This window comes from Somniosus microcephalus, chromosome 11 (genome assembly GCF_052327205.1).
Source record: "Somniosus microcephalus isolate GS21.2 chromosome 11, FLI_Smic_1.0, whole genome shotgun sequence".
Lineage (NCBI taxonomy): Eukaryota > Metazoa > Chordata > Chondrichthyes > Squaliformes > Somniosidae > Somniosus > Somniosus microcephalus.
The window spans coordinates 119,162,117-119,183,476 of NC_140997.1; the positions used below are offsets into that span (position 1 = coordinate 119,162,117).

The 21,360-nt window shown below is 53.6% G+C and overlaps 1 protein-coding gene across 1 annotated transcript in view; it reads right to left on the reverse strand.

Annotated features, from left to right (window-relative positions):
• The window catches only part of LOC147110843 (voltage-dependent calcium channel subunit alpha-2/delta-2-like), a 2,842,873-nt gene that overhangs the window by 2,218,030 nt on the left and 603,483 nt on the right, over positions 1-21,360 (reverse strand). Inside the window, exon 4 of the mRNA XM_085999971.1 lies at positions 5,690-5,749. Within this exon, the coding sequence (XP_085856097.1) occupies positions 5,690-5,749 (60 nt within the window). The remainder of the gene's footprint in view (positions 1-5,689; positions 5,750-21,360) is intronic.

Genomic DNA, 21,360 nt, shown 5'->3' on the forward strand with positions numbered 1-21,360 from the left:
CAGATGACCGGAAGGGCTTAATCGACAAAATGTTAAAAGACGAATGGGACCCAAATCAGGACCCCGCCGTTCAAAAGGCTTGGTGGCAAAAAGAGGAAAACAAATGTACCCAAAAGGCCGGTGTAATAATAGTATGACAGCTTTTACAGTGTACCCTCAAACTGAAACCAAAGATAGAGGAATTAAAAACAGCTGGAGCAGAAATTTAAAAAAAACTAAGAGAACTTCAGGAGAGTCAGAGCGAGAAGGGACTCTTTGGTCCCCGATTATGTACACCTACCGCTCCACCACCTCCTCCGTATAATGAAACGGAGGAAGGAGAGGATGTTATAGTGAGGAGGAAGAAGGCCTCGCCGTTGCACCTTTGACGGTGACACAAGGAGCACAGGCAGCAAGTAACAAACATAGATATAAGGCATTCAGTCCTCTAGAAAAACAGGAGATCATGAGATCTCTGGGCAACCTGAAGCCCCGGAGTAAAAATATTGAATTTTGAAAATTTGCAGGAAATGTATGACATGCATGAAAAAGATGTCCACCAACTGGTACGGGCTAAATGTCCCCGAGACAAGTGAAATACCCTACCAGATGGGACAAAGGACGGGACATGGTGTCCCACCAATAATGCAGCTCGGGACGTCCGACAAACTGCGTACGACCAATTTAAAACGCAGATATAAGATGCACTAGGATATCTCAGCCTAATTGGGGATTAATTATGTTAATAAAACCGAAGCCAGGAAAGAAGCAGTAAGTAGTATAAGAACTGAGGAGGACATTAATATAGTAAAATTGCACAGGGATGTACGGGACGTGGAGAAGAAAGAATGGGAAAGGTGGGGAGCTGCGCCAGACCAGGACTCCATAGGGAGAAAGGATGGAAGGGTGGCGGCCCCCACGTGTATACGAAAAACACTCATGGAATTACATCACGGCATTAGCCATGCAGGGCGAAATGCCATGATCAGTAGGTCTCTAGGGATTGGTGGTGGCCAGGCTTGAGACGAGACATTGCTACATATTGTCAGCATTGCATTACATGTGCCCAACATAATCCAGGAAAGGCCATTAAAATAAGAATGGCCCATCAACCACGGCCGCAAGGACTGTGGGAGAATATCCAAATTGATTTTACGGGACCACTGCCAAACACTCGAGGAAGAAAGTACTGTCTAGTGATAATAGATTTGTTCACCCGGTGGGTGGAAGCATTTGCCACCTGAAACAACACCGCAACCACAGTAGCCCGAATTTTAGCCGAGGAGGCGATTCCCCGCTGGGGCATCCCCACTCAAATAGACTCCGATCAGGGAACCCATTTCACAGGACAGGTGATGAAAGCACTATGCACTATATTGGGCATTAAACGAAAATTTCACATCCCCTACCACCCGCAGAGTTCGGGAATGGTAGAACGGATGAATTGGACAATAAAGACAGCCTTGTCAAAAGCCATCCAAGAAACCGGACAGGCTTGGGCTGAACTACTACCTGCTATCCTGATGAGACAAAGGGCAACCCCTAACCGGACAACAGGATTAACTCCGTATGAACTTATGACTGGTCGGGCAATGCGACTGCCCGAAGGTATAATTACAGGAGGGTCCGATGTGGGCCCACCACGGGATCAAATAAAAAGATATGAATAGTGTAGGGCAATGGAAACACTGGTCACAATTACGGCAGCACGGGAATAGAAATGGATTACCCAGAGGTTATACCATATGCGGAGAGTGAGGATTGGCGGATGCGTTATCAGACCTGGGAACAGGAGCCATAGCTGGTACACTTAGTGGGAGTACTTGTAGTGGCAATAATAAACGGGGTAGTGTATCTCTTTTGGTACATATGGAAGAGCTCTCATAAATGGCGGGCAGACGAAAGACCGCCACACGCTGCGGTGGAATTAGTAAGAATGGAATAATATTAATAAGGCTGGTGATGACCAGTCCCCTTCTATTTTGCAGGAACAATAAGCTCGTAGAACAGTGGAGTGAATCATCATGTGCATCCTCTTCGGAGCATTATGGCAGGAAAGGGGAGTGTTGGGTGAATGTCCATTGGGAAGCGTAAAATGCGTTGATTCCGGATCCTCTGGGTCGTCGTGTAACGGAACAACCGATGAACTGCCATTGGTAGAATGTGGGTCGAGTATGAAATTGGGGGAAACAGTTGTTTGTGTAAACGGCACCCGGTGTACAAAAAATGAGACTACACCGACTGTAAAAGCGCCTCCACCAACAACCCGCAGACAACCACCACTACCCCATTAACTTGCCCAATGATGGAGGATGGGACAAATGGGGGATTGGTAATAAAAAAAGACGCAAGACGAAGTGTATTTTAACGTATTGTATAGAGTTATTAAGCTTGCCATTAATGTGAGTACTCTTGAAATTCCCGCACTGTGCAGCAGTCATACAAAACGATTGTGGGATTCCCTGTGGACAAGACAACTAGAAGGTCCACAGGGAGAGTCCATCTTACAGCAACATAAAAAGAGGGGGGTCGTAGAAATGGTCGGGGCAGGGCATGCGGCAGGGTTAGCAATAGTTACATAGAAGGAGTAAGTGAAGGAGTAGAAGTATCACAAGCAAAAATAAAGGGGTTATTGAAACAAGCCACTGAAAATAGTAGACAAATGGCATTGGCAGGAGGACAAACTGCAAAACAATTGCTGGGGGTGGAAGAGATAGTAGCTCCCCACGCAAAAACAATTAACACAATTATTGATCGGATCAAAAACGCATCTCACCAAACCCATAACGAATTGGCATGTTCCATGTATGGCTCCTGGCTATTATCGAATGTGCAGCATAACATGGGACAAATAGTTAATGGACAGATCCCTGATTGGATTACAAATGAGGACATGGAACCTTGGATTGGCACAATCAAAAGCCTATGCAAAGGGCGTAAAACGGGACGAGTATATAGGGCAGGCAATTGCCTGACCCCGCGGACTAAGGTGATTGGTTTTGTACTAGCCATTCGCCATTCTCCAACTTCCAGATGAAGGACAACCCCTATATGAGGTGAATAATATAGGAGAAATACAGAGGGAAAATTGGGTGACATATTATGGTGTTCCTACCAAGGCAATATGGGAAAGGGATGAAGACGACACACAGAAGAATAGAACCTTAAGGGGGGTGATAACGAACGGGTGGCACCACAAGGAAAGGACGTGGGTGTGCACACACCCCCCCACCGAGGGAGACATGGCCGAGTGTGGATTCGCGAAATCCACCAATTGCACCCTTGAAATACACCCAAGGGGGATACACCAAACAAGGGTAGCACCGGGCGACAATGGGACAGTTTGTGTCACAACGACTGAACAAAAATATGGATACCAAGATCTGACCTGTCCCATTTCCCAGCCAAACTTTTGTTTTCACCCAAAGGTGCCAATGCAGATAGGACATCAATATATACACCCGCCAAGACCCCAAGAAGAGGAAAGTTTCTCCCTTAACAACATTAAACCCGATGAAAAAAAAGAATTGGGACTTATGTTATACCAGAACCAGAAGCTATCCCTAAATTATGGGAACAAGAAAAGTGGACAGAAAGAAACAAAGGAAATTATGAAACATTATCACAAAATAGAGCAAGACCTAAACCAACAAAGTAAAGACATCAATAAAATTTTATCTGAAACCCCTTGTATAATAGAATCTGGAACTGGGGATTAAATGTGAGTGTACACCTGTGGATATGAATCATATCACACGTATTGGTAGTAGCCCAACCGATCTTAGCTTTGGGATTTGCTTTTATGTTTTGCTCCTCCTGCAGGAAATGCCGAACGAAACGTCGCGCTCGGCAGATAGTATAGGCACTTGAGGAAAGGAAGAGGTTGATGAACACTGGGATTTAGCCACTGGCATCAGATACCTATTCCTCCCTAACCTATCGACTGATCACCGAACAAGGGGCGGGACGAATTGGTATAATTTAATATAGGGTGGTCTCATGGGCTGGGGTAGCCCAGGACCAAAGGGAGGTTTGAAGTGGATTTTTAGAAATCTTACTTAGGAGAAGCAGGGCATCATGGGTAAGGATAAATGGCCAAGGCACATCTGCCTGACAACAGCAGGCGAAATGCATTTAAACTTTGCACACAGGACCAAAAGGGACCGAAGATGATTGAACAATAACAGGTCAAAGGGCTCGCTTGATTGATACTGGCCGTTGGGAGATAAGGCAAGTCACAAGATGAGCACCTGGTGGTTCCATTGTATAAACTTTTGATATAATTTAAAGAAATGTCACGTGAAATTATGACTCATTGTGGTTTGGAGACTTAAATACTGAGATTTGTAAGCGATCGAGGAGACAGCCAGGAAAAGAGCTGTGGAGCTCTAAGTTATCTCCCTGATCAGCCCCCATAGGTACCTTTTGTTTGTCTGTAACTATTTGTCTGTCAAAACTGTTCGTTGTTGTGTGGGAGACTGTTGGGCTATTTGAATCTTAATAAACTGCTTGACTCTTTACCCTTGACAGGCTAGTGTGTGAAATTTGTTGAAGTAATATTTTTCGCCACAACAGTCAAAGTCTTTTTCCCCATCGCCAATATTTTCGTAATTAATAAACGAATAAGTGTTCAAAGAAAATGAAAAAAAACAATTTTGTTTCATGCCCCTATGACTTTTCTCCAGAGTTGCTTGTAGCAGTGCTTGAACAGATCAAACTTTAATTCCTTGAGACTCCAGGGCAATCCTGGAGGGTTGGCAACCCGACATGTTAGGAATGGCAAAGGCACAGATATATCACAATTGCAGTTTTATGTTTCAGCTACCTCCTTTTTCTTCAGGACCACTGGCTGCTTGTTACTTGTGGCATATACATGTATAGAGATTAGAGATATAAATATGCAATATTCATGGTGTCTATATAGGTATGTATATGCAACAATACTGTGTGTAGAATGAGGTGCAGTTGATATATGTGTACATATATATGTGTGTATTTCAATGTTTAAGTAGAATTGCAGTTTGGGAATCACCATGAAGGGCTGAAGCAGTTCAAAACTGAAAATTGTCGGGCTGGTATTTTTAATGTTGGTCTCTGAAAGAGATTAGTTTCCATTCTCAGCACCTTGTGTGCTGAATCTAAATTAGAGAGAGACAGCAAAGAACAGCAACCGCGATCATTCAGAATAACCTTTGTTATCAGTAAATTATTGGAAGTACATTGCATTTGTGATGTTAATATAGGAATGCTGCTGCAGCTCTGACTGTTAAACCCAGCATCAACTTTCAATTTTCTACCAAAAAAATGTTCACAGCTCCCATATTCTGTGTAGAAAACAACACGGTGACCTTTAGCCTCGCAGAAAGAAAACAATTGAACCTTTAGGCGACAAATCCAATTGACAAACACCAGCAATCATCGAGAAACTGTGAGAAATGCCAGAAAACATTGGCAAATACAGGTACCAGCAAGCGCTCAAAAAAATGACTCATTTAATTCTCAGCCGTAAATCTGTTGCAGCATGTTTGTCCCTAGTTCCTTGTAATACTGGATAAAGCTGCTCTGTAACAGTATCTCCACATCCAACCAATGCGCAAGGCACATACTCCCACTGCGGGTAAACCCATCGGGGTGTAAGATGACAGACCCTGAACATGGACGAGGGAATAGAGATCCCTGTCGGGACAGAGTAAAACTGAAATGGTCATACCTTAATATCGTCTTGCCAACGATGCTCCTTCTGAAACAGCTCCGCAGCCTTGGCCAGTCTCTGCAGGCAAGACAAGGAATGGGAATTAGAGACTAACTTTCAGGGAAATGGAAATTCCAGAAACACACAGGAGTACTTGTTAACAAGAAAATTCTAGAGTTAAGACTGACCACAACAGATTTAATAGCACCTTTCAAATTGGGTATGGGTCAGCACAGGTGTATTTACAATAACGATTGTCTTTTTTAGACAGCAGTACTAAACCAGGGATGGACAAAAGGCGGCCCGCCAGCCGTAGCTGGCCCGCCACTTCATTCAAGCTGGCCCAATGAAGCACAAGTTGCACATCTGTCTAAATCTTGAAGGAGGGACCCGAGGAGGGCTCCCTCAGGGTTACTGTTGCCTGGGAGTAGGCTGCGGCCCTGAGCCGGGGCAATTAAAAAAGGATATAGCTGCCGGGACAGTCTGATGCACATCTGCTTCCCTTTTAAGGCTCAGAGCCGGCCTAACGTCTGTCAGTGTCTCTTTCCCGTTCTGACTCTGTGAATCATTATTGTAAAAGCCGCCAAATCGGTCGCTCATTTCACACTGGTGGTGGCGCTGCTGTGCATTGGAAGCTCTTCCTCCGTCAAGTCATGGCTGATCACCTCGACAACTCTTAGTTTTAACGAAGAAAGAGACCAGCGTTGAGTCTTTCCTCTCCATGAACTCACCGTGCACTCCCAGCCCTGAACTCACCCCACAATCCCAGCCCTGAACTCACCCCACACCCCCAGCCCTGAACTCACCCCAAACTCCCAGCCCTGAACTCGCCCCACACTCCCAGCCCTGAACTCGCCCCACACTGAGCCCTGAACACACCCCATACTCCCAGCCCTGAACTCACTCCACACTCCCAGCCCTGAACTCACACAACACTTCCAGCCCTGAACTCGCCCCACACTCCCAGCCCTGAACTCGCCCCACACTCCCAGCCCTGAACTCGCCCCACACTCCCAGCCCTGAACTCGCCCCACACTCCCAGCCCTGAACTCGCCCCACACTCCCAGCCCTGAACTCGCCCCACACTCCCAGCCCTGAACTGGCCCCACACTCCCAGCCCTGAACTGGCCCCACACTCCCAGCCCTGAACTGGCCCCACACTCCCAGCCCTGAACTGGCCCCACACTCCCAGCCCTGAACTCGCCCCACACTCCCAGGCCCGAACTCACCCCACACTGAGATCTGAACTCACCCCACACTCCCAGCCCTCAACTCGCCCCACACTCCCAGCACTGATCTCACCCCACACTCCCAGCCCTGAACTCAGCCCACAATCCCAACCTTGAACTCACTCCACACTCCCAGCCCTGAACTCACCCCACACTCCCAGCCCTGAACTCACTCCACACTCCCAGCCCTGAACTCACTCCACACTCCCAGCCCTGAACTCACCCCACACTCCCAGCCCTGAACTCACCCCACACTCCAAGCCCTGAACTCACTCCACACTCCCAGCCCTGAACTTAGCCCACACTCCCAGCCCTGAACTCGCTCCACACTCCCAGCCCTGAACTCACCCCACACTCCAAGCCCTGAACTCACTCCACACTCCCAGCCCTGAACTTAGCCCACACTCCCAGCCCTGAACTCGCTCCACACTCCCAGCCCTGAACTCACCCCACACTGAGCCCTGAATTCACTCCACACTCCCTGCCCTGAACTCACTCCACACTGAGCCCTGAACTCACCCCACACTCCCAGCCCTGAACTCACCCCACACTGAGCCCTGATCTCACCCCACACTCCCAGCCCTGAACGCACCATACACTCCCAGCCCTGAACTCACCCCACACTCCCAGCCCTGAACTCACCCCACACTGAGCCTCGAACTCACCCCACACTCCCAGCCCTGAACTCACCCCACACTCCCAGCCCTGAACTCACCCCACTCTCCCAGCCCTGAACTCACCCCACACTGAGCCCTGAATTCACTCCACACTCCCTGCCCTGAACTCACTCCACACTGAGCCCTGAACTCACCCCACACTCCCAGCCCTGAACTCACCATACACTCCCAGCCCTGAAGTCACCCCACACTCTCTGCCCTGAACTCACTCCACACTGAGCCCTGAACTCACCCCACAATCCCAGCACTGAACTCACCCCACACTCCCAGCCCTGAACTCACCCCACACTCCCTGCCCTGAACTCACTCCACACTGAGCCCTGAACTCAACCCACAATCCCAGCACTGAACTCACCCCACACTGAGCCCTGAACTCACCCCACACTCCCAGCCCTGAACTCACCCGACACTCCCAGCCCTGAACTCACACCACAGTCCCAGCCCTGAACTCACTCCACACTCCCAGGCCTGAACTCTCTCCACACTCCTAGCCCTGAACTCACTCCACACTCCCAGCCCTGAATTCACTCCACACTCCTAGCCCTGAACTCACTCCACACTCCCAGCCCTGAATTCACTCCACACTCCTAGCCCTGAACTCACCCCACACTCCCAGCCCTGAATTCACTCCACACTCCCAGCCCTGAACTTGCCCCACATTCCCAGCTCTGAACTCACCCCAAACTCCCAGCCCTGAACTCGCCCCACATTCCAAGCTCTGAACTCACCCCACACTCCCAGCCCGGAACTCACTCCATACTCCCAGCCCTGAACTCGCCCCACACTGAGCCCTGAACTCACTCCACACTGAGCCCTGAACTTGCCCCACACTACCAGCCCTGAACTCGAGCCACACTCCCAGCCCTGAACTCACCCCACAATGAGCCCTGACCTCACCCCACACTCCCAGCCCCGAACTCAGTCCACACTCCCTGCCTTGAACTCACTCCACTTTCCCAGCCTGAACTCACTCCACACTGAGCCCTGAACTCAGTCCACACTCCCCGCCTTGAACTCACTCCACTTTCCCAGCCTGAACTCACTCCACATTGAGCCCTGAACTCAGTCCACACTCCCTGCCCTGAACTCACTCCAAACTACCAGCCCTGAACTCACTCCACACTGAGCCCTGAACTCACTCCACACTCCCAGCCCTGAACTCGCCCCACACTGAGCCCCGAACTCACCCCACACTCCCAGCCCTGAACTCACCCCACACTCCCAGCCCTGAACTCACCACACTCCCAGCCCTGAACTCACCCCACACTCCCAGCCCTGAACTCGCCCCACACTCCTGTAATTATCAATAACATGTCATTCTATAGTGGACACTAGGTGGAGCCGCAGAGCTGTATATAGCTGTATGTATAAGACTACACTACCCAGCTGTATATATATTAAGACTACATTATCCATGAGGCACTAGGCTACCCACAAGGCAGCAGTCAAGATGGAAGCCTCTACAGATACTGTACCCAGTCCACATGTGCTCAATAAAGTAACTAGCAAAAGCTAGCTGTGTTCATAATAAGAATGTCTATTTATTAATGAACATAAGATGGTACCAGGGTGGTGAAGATCTGCTGAAAATTGTGAAAAGCGACATGGAGAATTTGAAGCCACCAGAGCATTTGAAACTCACAGGAAACATCGACTATAATTGGCAGACTCTTAAACAACAATTCGAACTCTACATTGCAGCCATCGGATTCGGTACGAAGCCAGACGCAAGGAAGATAGCTTTGCAGCTTACGGTTGTAGGCCCACAGGCGATAGAGGTATTTAATACATTTGTATTTAATCCAGAGGAGAACAGAGAAAAATTAGAAGATGTGCTAAAAAAAATTGATGCACATTGCTCTCCCAAAAAGAATGAGACCTATGAAAGATACATCTTCCGTTCTCGGACACAGCAACAAAATGAGACTTTTGATAGCTTTATAACTGATCTGAAACTGAAAGCACAGACATGTAATTTCTCTGAGCTCAAAGCATCCATGATTCGTGACCAGATTGTGTTTGGTATTCATGATAAAAAAAGTCAGGGAACGTCTGTTGAGAGAAACCGAACTAAATTTGGAAAATGCGGTGAAAATATGCCAAGCCAGCGAGCTAGCTCGAAAGCACGCGAAGACTTTCAGTGAAATCAATAATGATGCGATTGTAATGAGTGATAATGCTGCTGTCGGTGCTGTGTCCTACAATGGGAAGAAACGTGAGCAGAACAGAAATGAAATGCAATCGGAGGATGAAATTTTTAATTGTAAACGCTGTGGTTACAAACACCAGTTAAGACAATGCCCAGCGTTTGGAAAAATGTGCACGAAGTGTAATGGAAAGAATCACTTTGCCAAACAATGCTTTTCAAAAGTAAAAACTGAGAAAGGGCAACGAGTTCATGTAATTGAGGACACTGATTTAAGTGAGACATTTTTTGTAGGAATGGTGTCATGTGACGATATCAAAAAAGATACAGAAAATGTGCAGCCCTCAGAAATGGACAATGCTGACATAAAGTCAATGCAGTAAAAGTGGACAAATGGATGATCCCACTGCAGATAAATGGAGCATTAGTTACATTGAAACTGGACACTGGGGCAAAAGCAAACTTAATCAGTATGAGTGACATAAAAAATATGAAAGAAAAGCCCAAAATACAGAAAAAGTCAGTACTACTGAAGAGCTATAATGGACAGAAAATAGATAGCTTAGGTGTATGCAGACTTAAAGTGACAGTCAAAGACAAAGTGCATCATCTCATGTTTTCTGTTGTGGCTGAAAGACTTGATTCAATACTAGGTGACAAAGCTTGTGAAGACTTAGAACTGGTCAAGAGAGTCTACTGTATAAACTGTGCCATAAGCAGACCAGATGACTCAGGTGATGAAGCAGAGAGCCCATCAAGGATGAAAAGGCCAAAGGGTATCCATGTCTTCAAAAAGCCTAGTTTCTCCAAGAAGAAAGAAAAAGACTTTAAGGTCAAAGAGAAGCCAAAGGAAGAAAAGCACAAAGAGGAAAAACACAAGGAGAAAAAGTCCAAAGATATAACCGCAGCAGATGTTGTTAAGCAGTGGAAAGAGAAAAAGAAAAAGAAGAAGCCTGCACCAGGGCAGGAAGCAGTTCCGGTGGATACTCCTTCTTCCCTCAGGCCAATCTTTGGTGTTCCATTAGCCGAGGCTGCTGAGAGGACTATGCTGTATGATGGGATCCAGCTGCCAGCAGTTTTTCGAGAGTGCATTGACTACATTGAGAGTTATGGCATGAAGAGTGAAGGAAACACTGAAACCCTCTCCAAGCAAAGATCGCAAGGAGACCTCGATCTATACAAGAGCAGATCGATGACAATGCCACAACTGCATCTTGTCATTCACCGCCAGAACAATCTCATGAAGACACATCAGACTTACCCGTGTTGAGAAGATCCACACGTGAAGTAAAAGAGCCTGATAGACTTAATCTTTGAATACAATGTAAAGCTTTGAAAATGTGTTCACTGTTTTGAAAATGTTTATGTTTATAGAGCACTAACAAAAGTGTTACTGATATTATCTTTATTGTTTTCTTGAAAGTTGATTGATATTGATTTTGTTCAACCTCAAAGAAAGGGGGATGCAATGATCAATAACATGTCATTCTATAGTGGACACTAGGTGGAGCTGTAGAGCTGTGTAGAGCTGTATATAGCTGTATGTATAAGACGACACGGCCCAGCTGTATATATATTAAGACTACATTACCCATGAGGCACTAGGCTACCCACAAGGCAGCAGTCAAGATTGAAGCCTCTACAGATACTGTACCTAGTCCACATGTGCTCAATAAAGTAACTAGCAAAAGCTAGCTGTGTTCATAATAAGAATGTCTATTTATCAATGAACATAAGAACTCCCAGCCCTGAACTCACCCCACTCCCAGCCCTGAACTCAGCCTACACTCACAGCCCTGAACACACCACGCTCCCAGCCCTGAACTTGCCCCCCACACCCAGCCCTGAACTCGAGCCACACTCGCAGCCCTGAACTCACCCCACAATGAGCCCTGAATTCACCCCACACTCCCAGCACTGAACTCACCCCACACTCCCAGCCCGAAACTCACCCCACACTCCCAGCCCCGAACTTATTCCACACTCCCCGCCTTGAACTCACTCCACTTTCCCAGCCCTGAACTCACTCCACACTGAGCCCTGAACTCACTCCACACTCCGTGCCCTGAACTCACTCCACACTACCAGCCCTGAACTCACTCCACACTGAGCCCTGAACTCACTCCACACTCCCTGCCCTGAACTCACTCCACAGTAACAGCCCTGAACTCGCCCCACACTGAGCCCCGAACTCATTCCACACTCCCAGCCCTGAACTCACCCCACTCCCAGCCCTGAACTCACCCGACACTCCCAGCCCTGAACTCACCCCACACTCCCAGACCTGAACTCACCCCACACTCCCAGCCCTGAACTCACCACACTCCCAGCCCTGAACTCACCCCACACTCCCAGCCCGAAACTCACCCCACACTCCCAGCCCCGAACTTATTCCACACTCCCCGCCTTGAACTCACTCCACTTTCCCAGCCCTGAACTCACTCCACACTGAGCCCTGAACTCACTCCACACTCCGTGCCCTGAACTCACTCCACACTACCAGCCCTGAACTCACTCCACACTGAGCCCTGAACTCACTCCACACTCCCTGCCCTGAACTCACTCCACAGTAACAGCCCTGAACTCGCCCCACACTGAGCCCCGAACTCATTCCACACTCCCAGCCCTGAACTCACCCCACACTCCCAGCCCTGAACTCACCCGACACTCCCAGCCCTGAACTCACCCCACACTCCCAGACCTGAACTCACCCCACACTCCCAGACCTGAACTCACCCCACACTCCTAGCCCTGAACTCAGCCCACACTCCCAGCCCTGAACTCACTCCACACTGAGCCCTGAACTCACTTCACACTCCCAGCCCTGAACTCACCTCACACTCCCTGCCCTGAACTCACCCCACACTGAGCGCTGAACTCACCCCACACTCCCAGCCCTCAGCTCACCCCACACTCCCAGCCCTCAGCTCACCCCACACTCCCAGCCCTGAACTCACCCCACACTCCCAGCCCTGAACTCACCCCACACTCCCAGCCCTGAACTCAGCCCACACTCCCAGCCCTGAACTCACTCCACTCTCCCAGCCATGAACTCACCCACACTCCCAGCACCGAACTCACCCCACACTCCCAGCCCCGAACTCACCCCACACTCCCAGCCCCGAACTCACTCCACACTGAGCCCTGAACTCATCCCACACTCCCAGCCCCGAACTCACCCCACACTCCCAGCCCCGAACTCACCGCACACTCCCAGCCCTGAACTCACTCCACACTGAGCCTTGAACTCACCCCACACTCCCAGCCTTGAACTCGCCCCACACTGAGCCCCGAACTCATTCCACACTCCCAGTCCTGAACTCACGCCACACTCCCTGCCCTGAACTCACTGCACACCCCCAGCCCTGAACTCACCCCACACTGAGCCCTGAACTCACTCCACTCTCCCAGCCATGAACTCACCCACACTCCCAGCACCGAACTCACCCCACACTCCCAGCCCCGAACTCACCCCACACTCCCAGCCCCGAACTCACTGCACACTCCCAGCCCTGAACTCACTCCACACTGAGCCCTGAACTCATCCCACACTCCCAGCCCCGAACTCACCCCACACTCCCAGCCCCGAACTCACCGCACACTCCCAGCCCTGAACTCACTCCACACTGAGCCTTGAACTCATCCCACACTCCTAGCCCTGAACTCACTCCACACTGACCCCTGAACTCACCCCTCACTCCCAGGCCTGAACTCACCCCACACTCCCAGCCCTGATCTCGCTCCACACTCCCAGCCCTGAACTCGCCCCAAAGTCCCAGCCCTGAACTCGCACCACACTCCCAGCCCTGAACTCACCCCACACTCCCAGCCCTGAACTCACCCCACCCTCCCAGCCCTGAACTCACTCCACACTGAGCCCTGAACTCACTCCACACTCCCAGCCCTGAACTCACTCCACACTCCCAGCACTGAACTCACCCCACACTCCCTGCCCTGAACTCACCCCGCACTCCCTGCCCTGAACTCACTCCACACTCCCAGCCCTGAACTCACTCCACACTGAGCCCTGAACTCACCCCACACTCCCAGCCCTGAACTCACCCCACACTCCCAGCCCTGAACTCACCCCACACTCCCAGCCCTGAACTCACCCCACACTCCCAGCCCTGAACTCACCCTACACTCCCAGCCCTGAACTCGACCCACACTGAGCCCTGAACTCACCCCACACTCCCAGCCCTGAACTCACCCCACACTCCCAGCCCTGAACTCACCCCACACTGAGCCCTGAACTCACCCCACATTCCCAGCCCTGAACTCACCCCACACTCCAAGCCCTGAACTCACTCCACACTCCCAGCCCTGAACTCACCCCACACTGAGCCCTGAACTCACCCCACACTCCCAGCCATGAACTCACCCCACACTCCCAGCCCTGAACTCACTCCACACTGAGCCCTGAACTCCCCCCACACTCCCAGCCCTGAACTCGCCCCACACTCCCAGCCCTGAACTCACCCCACACTCCCAGCCCTGAACTCAGCCCACACTCCCAGCCCTGAACTCAGCCCACACTCCCAGCCCTGAACTCACACCACACTCCCAGCCCTGAACTCACCCCACACTCCCAGCCCTGAACTCACTCCACACTGAGCCCTGAACTCACCCCACACTCCCAGCCCTGAACTCACTCCACACTGAGCCCTGAACTCACCCCACACTCCCAGCCCTGAACTCACCCCACACTCCCAGCCCTGAACTCACTCCACACTCCCAGCCCTGAACTCACTCCACACTGAGCCCTGAACTCTCTCCAAACTACCAGCCCTGAACTCACCCCACACTCCCTGCCCTGAACCCACTCCAAACTGAGCCCTGAACTCACCCCACACTCCCAGCCATGAACTCACCCCACACTCCCAGCCCTGAACTCACCCCACACTCCCAGCCCTGAACTCACTCCACACTGAGCCCTGAACTCCCCCCACACTCCCAGCCCTGAACTCGCCCCACACTCCCAGCCCTGAACTCACCCCACACTCCCAGCCCTGAACTCACCCCACACTCCTAGCCCTGAACTCACCCCACACTGAGCCCTGAACTCACTCCACACTGAGCCCTGAACTCACTCCACACTCCCTGCCCTGAACTCACTCCACACTCCCAAGCCTGAACTCACTCCACACTCCCAAGTCTGAACTCACCGCACATTCCCAGCCCTGAAATCACTCCACACTCCCAGCCCTGAACTCAGCCCACACTCCCAGCCCTGAACTTGCACCACTCTCCCAGCCCTGAACTCACCCCACACTCCCAGCCCTGAACTAACACCACACTCCCAGTCCTGAACTCACCCTACACTGCCAGCCCTGAACTCACCACACCCCCAGCCCTGAACTCACCCCACACTCCTAGCCCTGAACTCACCCCACACACCCAGCCCTGAACTCACCCCACACTCCTAGCCCTGAACTGACTCCACACTCCCAGCCCTGAACTCACCACACCCCCAGCCCTGAACTCACCCCACACTCCTAGCCCTGAACTCACCCCACACTCCTAGCCCTGAACTCACCCCACCCTCCCAGCCCTGAACTCACCCCACACTTCCAGCCCTGAACTCACCCACACTCCCAGCCCTGAACTCACCCACACTCCCAGCCCTGAACTCACTCCACACTCCCAGCCCTGAACTCACCCCACACTCCCTGCCCTGAACTCACTCCACACTGAGCCCTGAACTCACTCCACACTCCCAGCCCTGAACTCACCCCACACTCCCAGCCCTGAACTCACCCCACACTGAGCCCTGAACTCACCCCACACTCCCAGCCCTGAACTCACCCCACACTCCCAGCCCTGAACTCACCCCACAATCCCAGCCCTGAACTCACCCTACACTCCCAGCCCTGAACTCACCCCACACTGACCCTGAAGTCACCCCACACTCCCAGCCCTGAACTCGCCCCACACTGAGCCCCGAACTCATTCCACACTCCCAGCCCTGAACTCACTCCACACTCCCTGCCCTGAACTCACTGCACACTCCCAGCCCTGAACTCAGCCCACATTCCCAGCCCTGAACTCACCCAACACTCCCAGCCCTGAACTCACCCCACGCTCCCAGCCCTGAATTCACTGCACACTGAGCCCTGAACACACCTCATACTCCCAGCCCTGAACTCACCCCACACTCCCAGCCCCGAACTCGCCCCACACTCAGCCCCGAAATCGCCCGACACTGAGCCCCGAACTCACCCCACACTCCCAGCCCCGAACTCACGCCACACTCCCAGCCCTGAACTCACTCCACACTCCCAGCCCTGAACTAACTCCACACTCCCAGCCCTGAACTCGCCCCACATTCCCAGCCCTGAACTCACCCCACAATGAGCCCTGAACTCACCCCACACTCCCAGCCCTGAACTCACCCCATACTCCCAGCCTTGAACTCGCCCCACACTGAGCCCCGAACTCATTCCACACTCCCAGCCCTGAACTCACGCCACACTCCCTGCCCTGAACTCACTGCACACCCCCAGCCCTGAACTCGCCCCACACTGAGCCCTGAACTCACTCCACTCTCCCAGCCATGAACTCACCCACACTCCCAGCCCCGAACTCACCCCACACTCCCAGCCCTGAACTCACTGCACACTCCCAGCCCTGAACTCACTCCACACTGAGCCCTGAACTTATCCCACACTCCCAGCCCCGAACTCACCCCACACTCCCAGCCCCGAACTCACCGCACACTCCCAGCCCTGAACTCACTCCACACTGAGCCTTGAACTCATCCCACACTCCTAGCCCTGAACTCACTCCACACTGACCCCTGAACTCACCCCTCACTCCCAGGCCTGAACTCACCCCACACTCCCAGCCCTGATCTCGCTCCACACTCCCAGCCCTGAACTCGCCCCAAAGTCCCAGCCCTGAACTCGCACCACACTCCCAGCCCTGAACTCACCCCACACTCCCCAGCCCTGAACTCACCCCACCCTCCCAGCCCTGAACTCACTCCACACTGAGCCCTGAACTCACTCCACACTCCCAGCCCTGAACTCACTCCACACTCCCAGCACTGAACTCACCCCACACTCCCTGCCCTGAACTCACTCCACACTGAGCCCTGAACTCACCCCACACTCCCAGCCCTGAACTCACCCCACACTCCCAGCCCTGAACTCACCCCACACTCCCAGCCCTGAACTCACCCTACACTCCCAGCCCTGAACTCGACCCACACTGAGCCCTGAACTCAGCCCACACTCCCAGCCCTGAACTCACCCCACACTCCCAGCCCTGAACTCACACCACACTCCCAGCCCTGAACTCACCCCACACTCCCAGCCCTGAACTCACTCCACACTGAGCCCTGAACTCACCCCACACTCCCAGCCCTGAACTCACTCCACACTGAGCCCTGAACTCACCCCACACTCCCAGCCCTGAACTCACTCCACACTGAGCCCTGAACTCACACACACTCCCAGCCCTGAACTCACCCCACACTCCTAGCCCTGAACTCACCCCACACTGAGCCCTGAACTCACTCCACACTGAGCCCTGAACTCACTCCACACTCCCTGCCCTGAACTCACTCCACACTCCCAAGCCTGAACTCACTCCACACTCCCAAGTCTGAACTCACCGCACACTCCCAGCCCTGAAATCACTCCACACTCCCAGCCCTGAAATCACTCCACACTCCCAGCCCTGAACTCAGCCCACATTCCCAGCCCTGAACTCACCCCACGCTCCCAGCCCTGAATTCACTGCACACTGAGCCCTGAACACACCTCATACTCCCTGCCCTGAACTCACCCCACACTCCCAGCCCTGAACTCGCCCCACACTCAGCCCCGATATCGCCCGACACTGAGCCCCGAACTCACCCCACACTCCCAGCCCCGAACTCACGCCACACTCCCAGCCCTGAACTCACTCCACACTCCCAGCCCTGAACTAACTCCACACTCCCAGCCCTGAACTCGCCCCACATTCCCAGCCCTGAACTCACCCCACAATGAGCCCTGAACTCACCCCACACTCCCAGCCCTGAACTCACCCCATACTCCCAGCCTTGAACTCGCCCCACACTGAGCCCCGAACTCATTCCACACTCCCAGCCCTGAACTCACGCCACACTCCCTGCCCTGAACTCACTGCACACCCCCAGCCCTGAACTCGCCCCACACTGAGCCCCGAACTCTCTGCACACTCCCAGCCCTGAACTCACCCCACATTCCCAGCCCTGAACTAACCCCACACTCCCAGCCCTGAACTAACCCCACAGTCCCAGCCCTGAACTCACCCCAAACGCCCAGTCCTGAACTAACCACACACTACCAGCCCTGAACTCACTCCACACTCACAACTCTGAACTCACCCCACACTCCCAGCCCTGAACTCACCCCACATTCCCAGCCCTGAACTCACGCCACACTCCCAGCCCGGACCTCGCCCCACATTCCCAGCCTTGAACTTACTCCACACTCCCAGCCCTGAACTCACCTCACAATGAGCCCTGAACTCACCCCACACTCCCAGCCCTGAACTCACCCCACACTCCCAGCCCCGAACTCACCGCACACTCAGCCCTGAACTCATCCCCACACTACCAGCCCTGAACTCACTCCGCACTGAGCCCTGAACTCACTTCACACTCCCAGCTTTGAACTCACCCCACACTCCCTGCCCTGAACTCACTCCACACTGAGCCCTGAATTCAACCCACACTCCCAGTCCTGAACTCGCCCCACACTCCCAGCGCTGAACTCACACCACACTCCCAGCCCCGAACTCACCCCACACTGAGCCCTGAATTCACCCCACACTCCCAGTCCTGAACTCGCCCCACACTCCCATCCCTGAACTCACACCACACTCCCAGCCCCTAACTCACCCCACACTGAGCCCTGAACTCACCACACACTCCCAGCCCTCAACTCACCCCACACTCCCAGCCCTGAACTCACACCACACTCCCAGCACTGAACTCACCCCGCACTCCCAGCCCTGAACTCAGCCCGCACTCCCAGCCCTGAACTCAGCCCACACTCCCAGCCCTGAACTCACTCCACACTCCCATCCATGAACTCGCCCCACACTCCCAGCCCCGAACTCACCCCACACTCCCAGCCCCGAACTCACCCCACACTCCCAGCCCTGAACTCACTCCACACTGAGCCCTGAACTCATCCCACACTCCCAGCCCTGATCACTCCAAACTGACCCCTGAACTCACCCCACACTCCCAGGCCAGAACTCACCCCACACTCCCAGCCCTGTACTCGCTCGCTCCACACTCCCAGCCCTGAACTCGCCCCACACTCCCAGCCCTGAACTAACACCACACTCCCAGTCCTGAACTCACCCCACACTCCCAGCCCTGAACTCACCACACCCCAGCCCTGAACTCACCCCACACTCCTAGCCCTGAACTCACCCCACACACCCAGCCCTGAACTCACCCCACACTCCTAGCCCTGAACTCACCCCACACTTCCAGCCCTGAACTCACCCACACTCCCAGCCCTGAACTCACCCACACTCCCAGCCCTGAACTCACTCCACACTGAGCCCTCAACTCACTCCACACTCCCAGCCCTGAACTCACCCCACACTCCTAGCCCTGAACTCACCCCACACACCCAGCCCTGAACTCACCCCACACTCCTAGCCCTGAACTCACCCCACACTTCCAGCCCTGAACTCACCCACACTCCCAGCCCTGAACTCACCCACACTCCCAGCCCTGAACTCACTCCACACTGAGCCCTCAACTCACTCCACACTCCCAGCCCTGAACTCACTCCACACTCCCAGCCCTGAACTCACCCCACACTACCAGCCCTGAACTCACCCCACACTCCAAGCCCTGAACTCACCCCACACTCCCAGCCCTGAACTCACCCACACTGAGCCCTGAACTCACCCCACACTCCCAGCCCTGAACTCACCCCACACTCCCAGCACTGAACTCACCCACACTGAGCCCTGAACTCACCCCACACTCCCAGCCCTGAACTCACCCTACACTCCCAGCCCTGAACTCACCCCACACTCCCAGCCCTGAACTCACCCGACACTCCCAGCCCTGAACTCGACCCACACTGAGCGCTGAACTCACCCCACACTCCCAGCTCTGAACTCACTTCACACTCCCAGAGCTGAACTCACCCCACACTACCAGCCCTGAACTCACCCCACACTCCAAGCCCTGAACTCACTCCACACTCCCAGCCCTGAACTCACTCCACACTGAGCCCTGAACTCTCTCCAAACTACCAGCCCTGAACTCACCCCACACTCCCTGCCCTGAACCGACTTCAAACTGAGCCCTGAACTCACCCCACACTCCCAGCCCTGAACTCACTCCACACTGAGCCCTGAACTCGCCCCACACTCCCAGCCCTGAACTCACCCCACACGCCCAGCCCTGAACTCAGCCCACACTCCCAGCCCTGAACTCACACCACACTCCCAGCCCTGAACTCACTCCACACTCCCAGCCCTGAACTCACCCCACACTCCCAGCCCTGAACTCACCCCACACTCCCAGCCCTGAACTCACCCCACACTCCCAGCCCTGAACTCAGCCCACACTCCCAGCCCTGAACTCAGCCCACACTCCCAGCCCTGAACTCAGCCCACACTCCCAGCCCTGAACTCACCCCACACTCCCAGCCCTCAACTCACCCCACACTCCCAGCCCTGAACTCACCCCACACTCCCAGCCCTGAACTCACACCACACTCCCAGCCCTGAACTCAGCCCACACTCCCAGCCCTGAACTCAGCCCACACTCCCAGCCCTGAACTCAACCCACACTCCCAGCCCTCAACTCACCCCACACTCCCAGCCCTGAACTCACCCCACACTCCCAGCCCTGAACTCACCCCACACTCCCAGCCCTGAACTCACTCCACACTGAGCCCTGAACTCACCCCACACTCCCAGCCCTGAACTCACCCCACACTCCCAGCCCTGAACTCACTCCACACTCCCAGCCCTGAACTCACTCCACACTGAGCCCTGAACTCTCTCCAAACTACCAGCCCTGAACTCACCCCACACTCCCTGCCCTGAACCCACTCCAAACTGAGCCATGAACTCACCCCACACTCCCAGCCCTGAACTCACTCCACACTGAGCCCTGAACTCCCCCCACAATCCCAGCCCTGAACTCACCCCATACTCCCAGCCCTGAACTCACTCCACACTGAGCCCTGAACTCCCCCCACACTCCCAGCCCTGAACTCACCCCACACTCCCAGCCCTGAACTCACTCCACACTGAGCCCTGAACTCATCCCACACTCCCAGCCCCGAACTCACCGCACACTCCCAGCCCTGAACTCACTCCACACTGAGCCTTGAACTCATCCCACACTCCTAGCCCTGAACTCACTCCACACTGACCCCTGAACTCACCCCTCACTCCCAGGCCTGAACTCACCCCACACTCCCAGCCCTGATCTCGCTCCACACTCCCAGCCCTGAACTCGCCCCAAAGTCCCAGCCCTGAACTCGCACCACACTCCCAGCCCTGAACTCACCCCACACTCCCAGCCCTGAACTCACCCCACCCTCCCAGCCCTGAACTCACTCCACACTCCCAGCCCTGAACTCACTCCACACTCCCAGCCCTGAACTCACCCCACACTCCCAG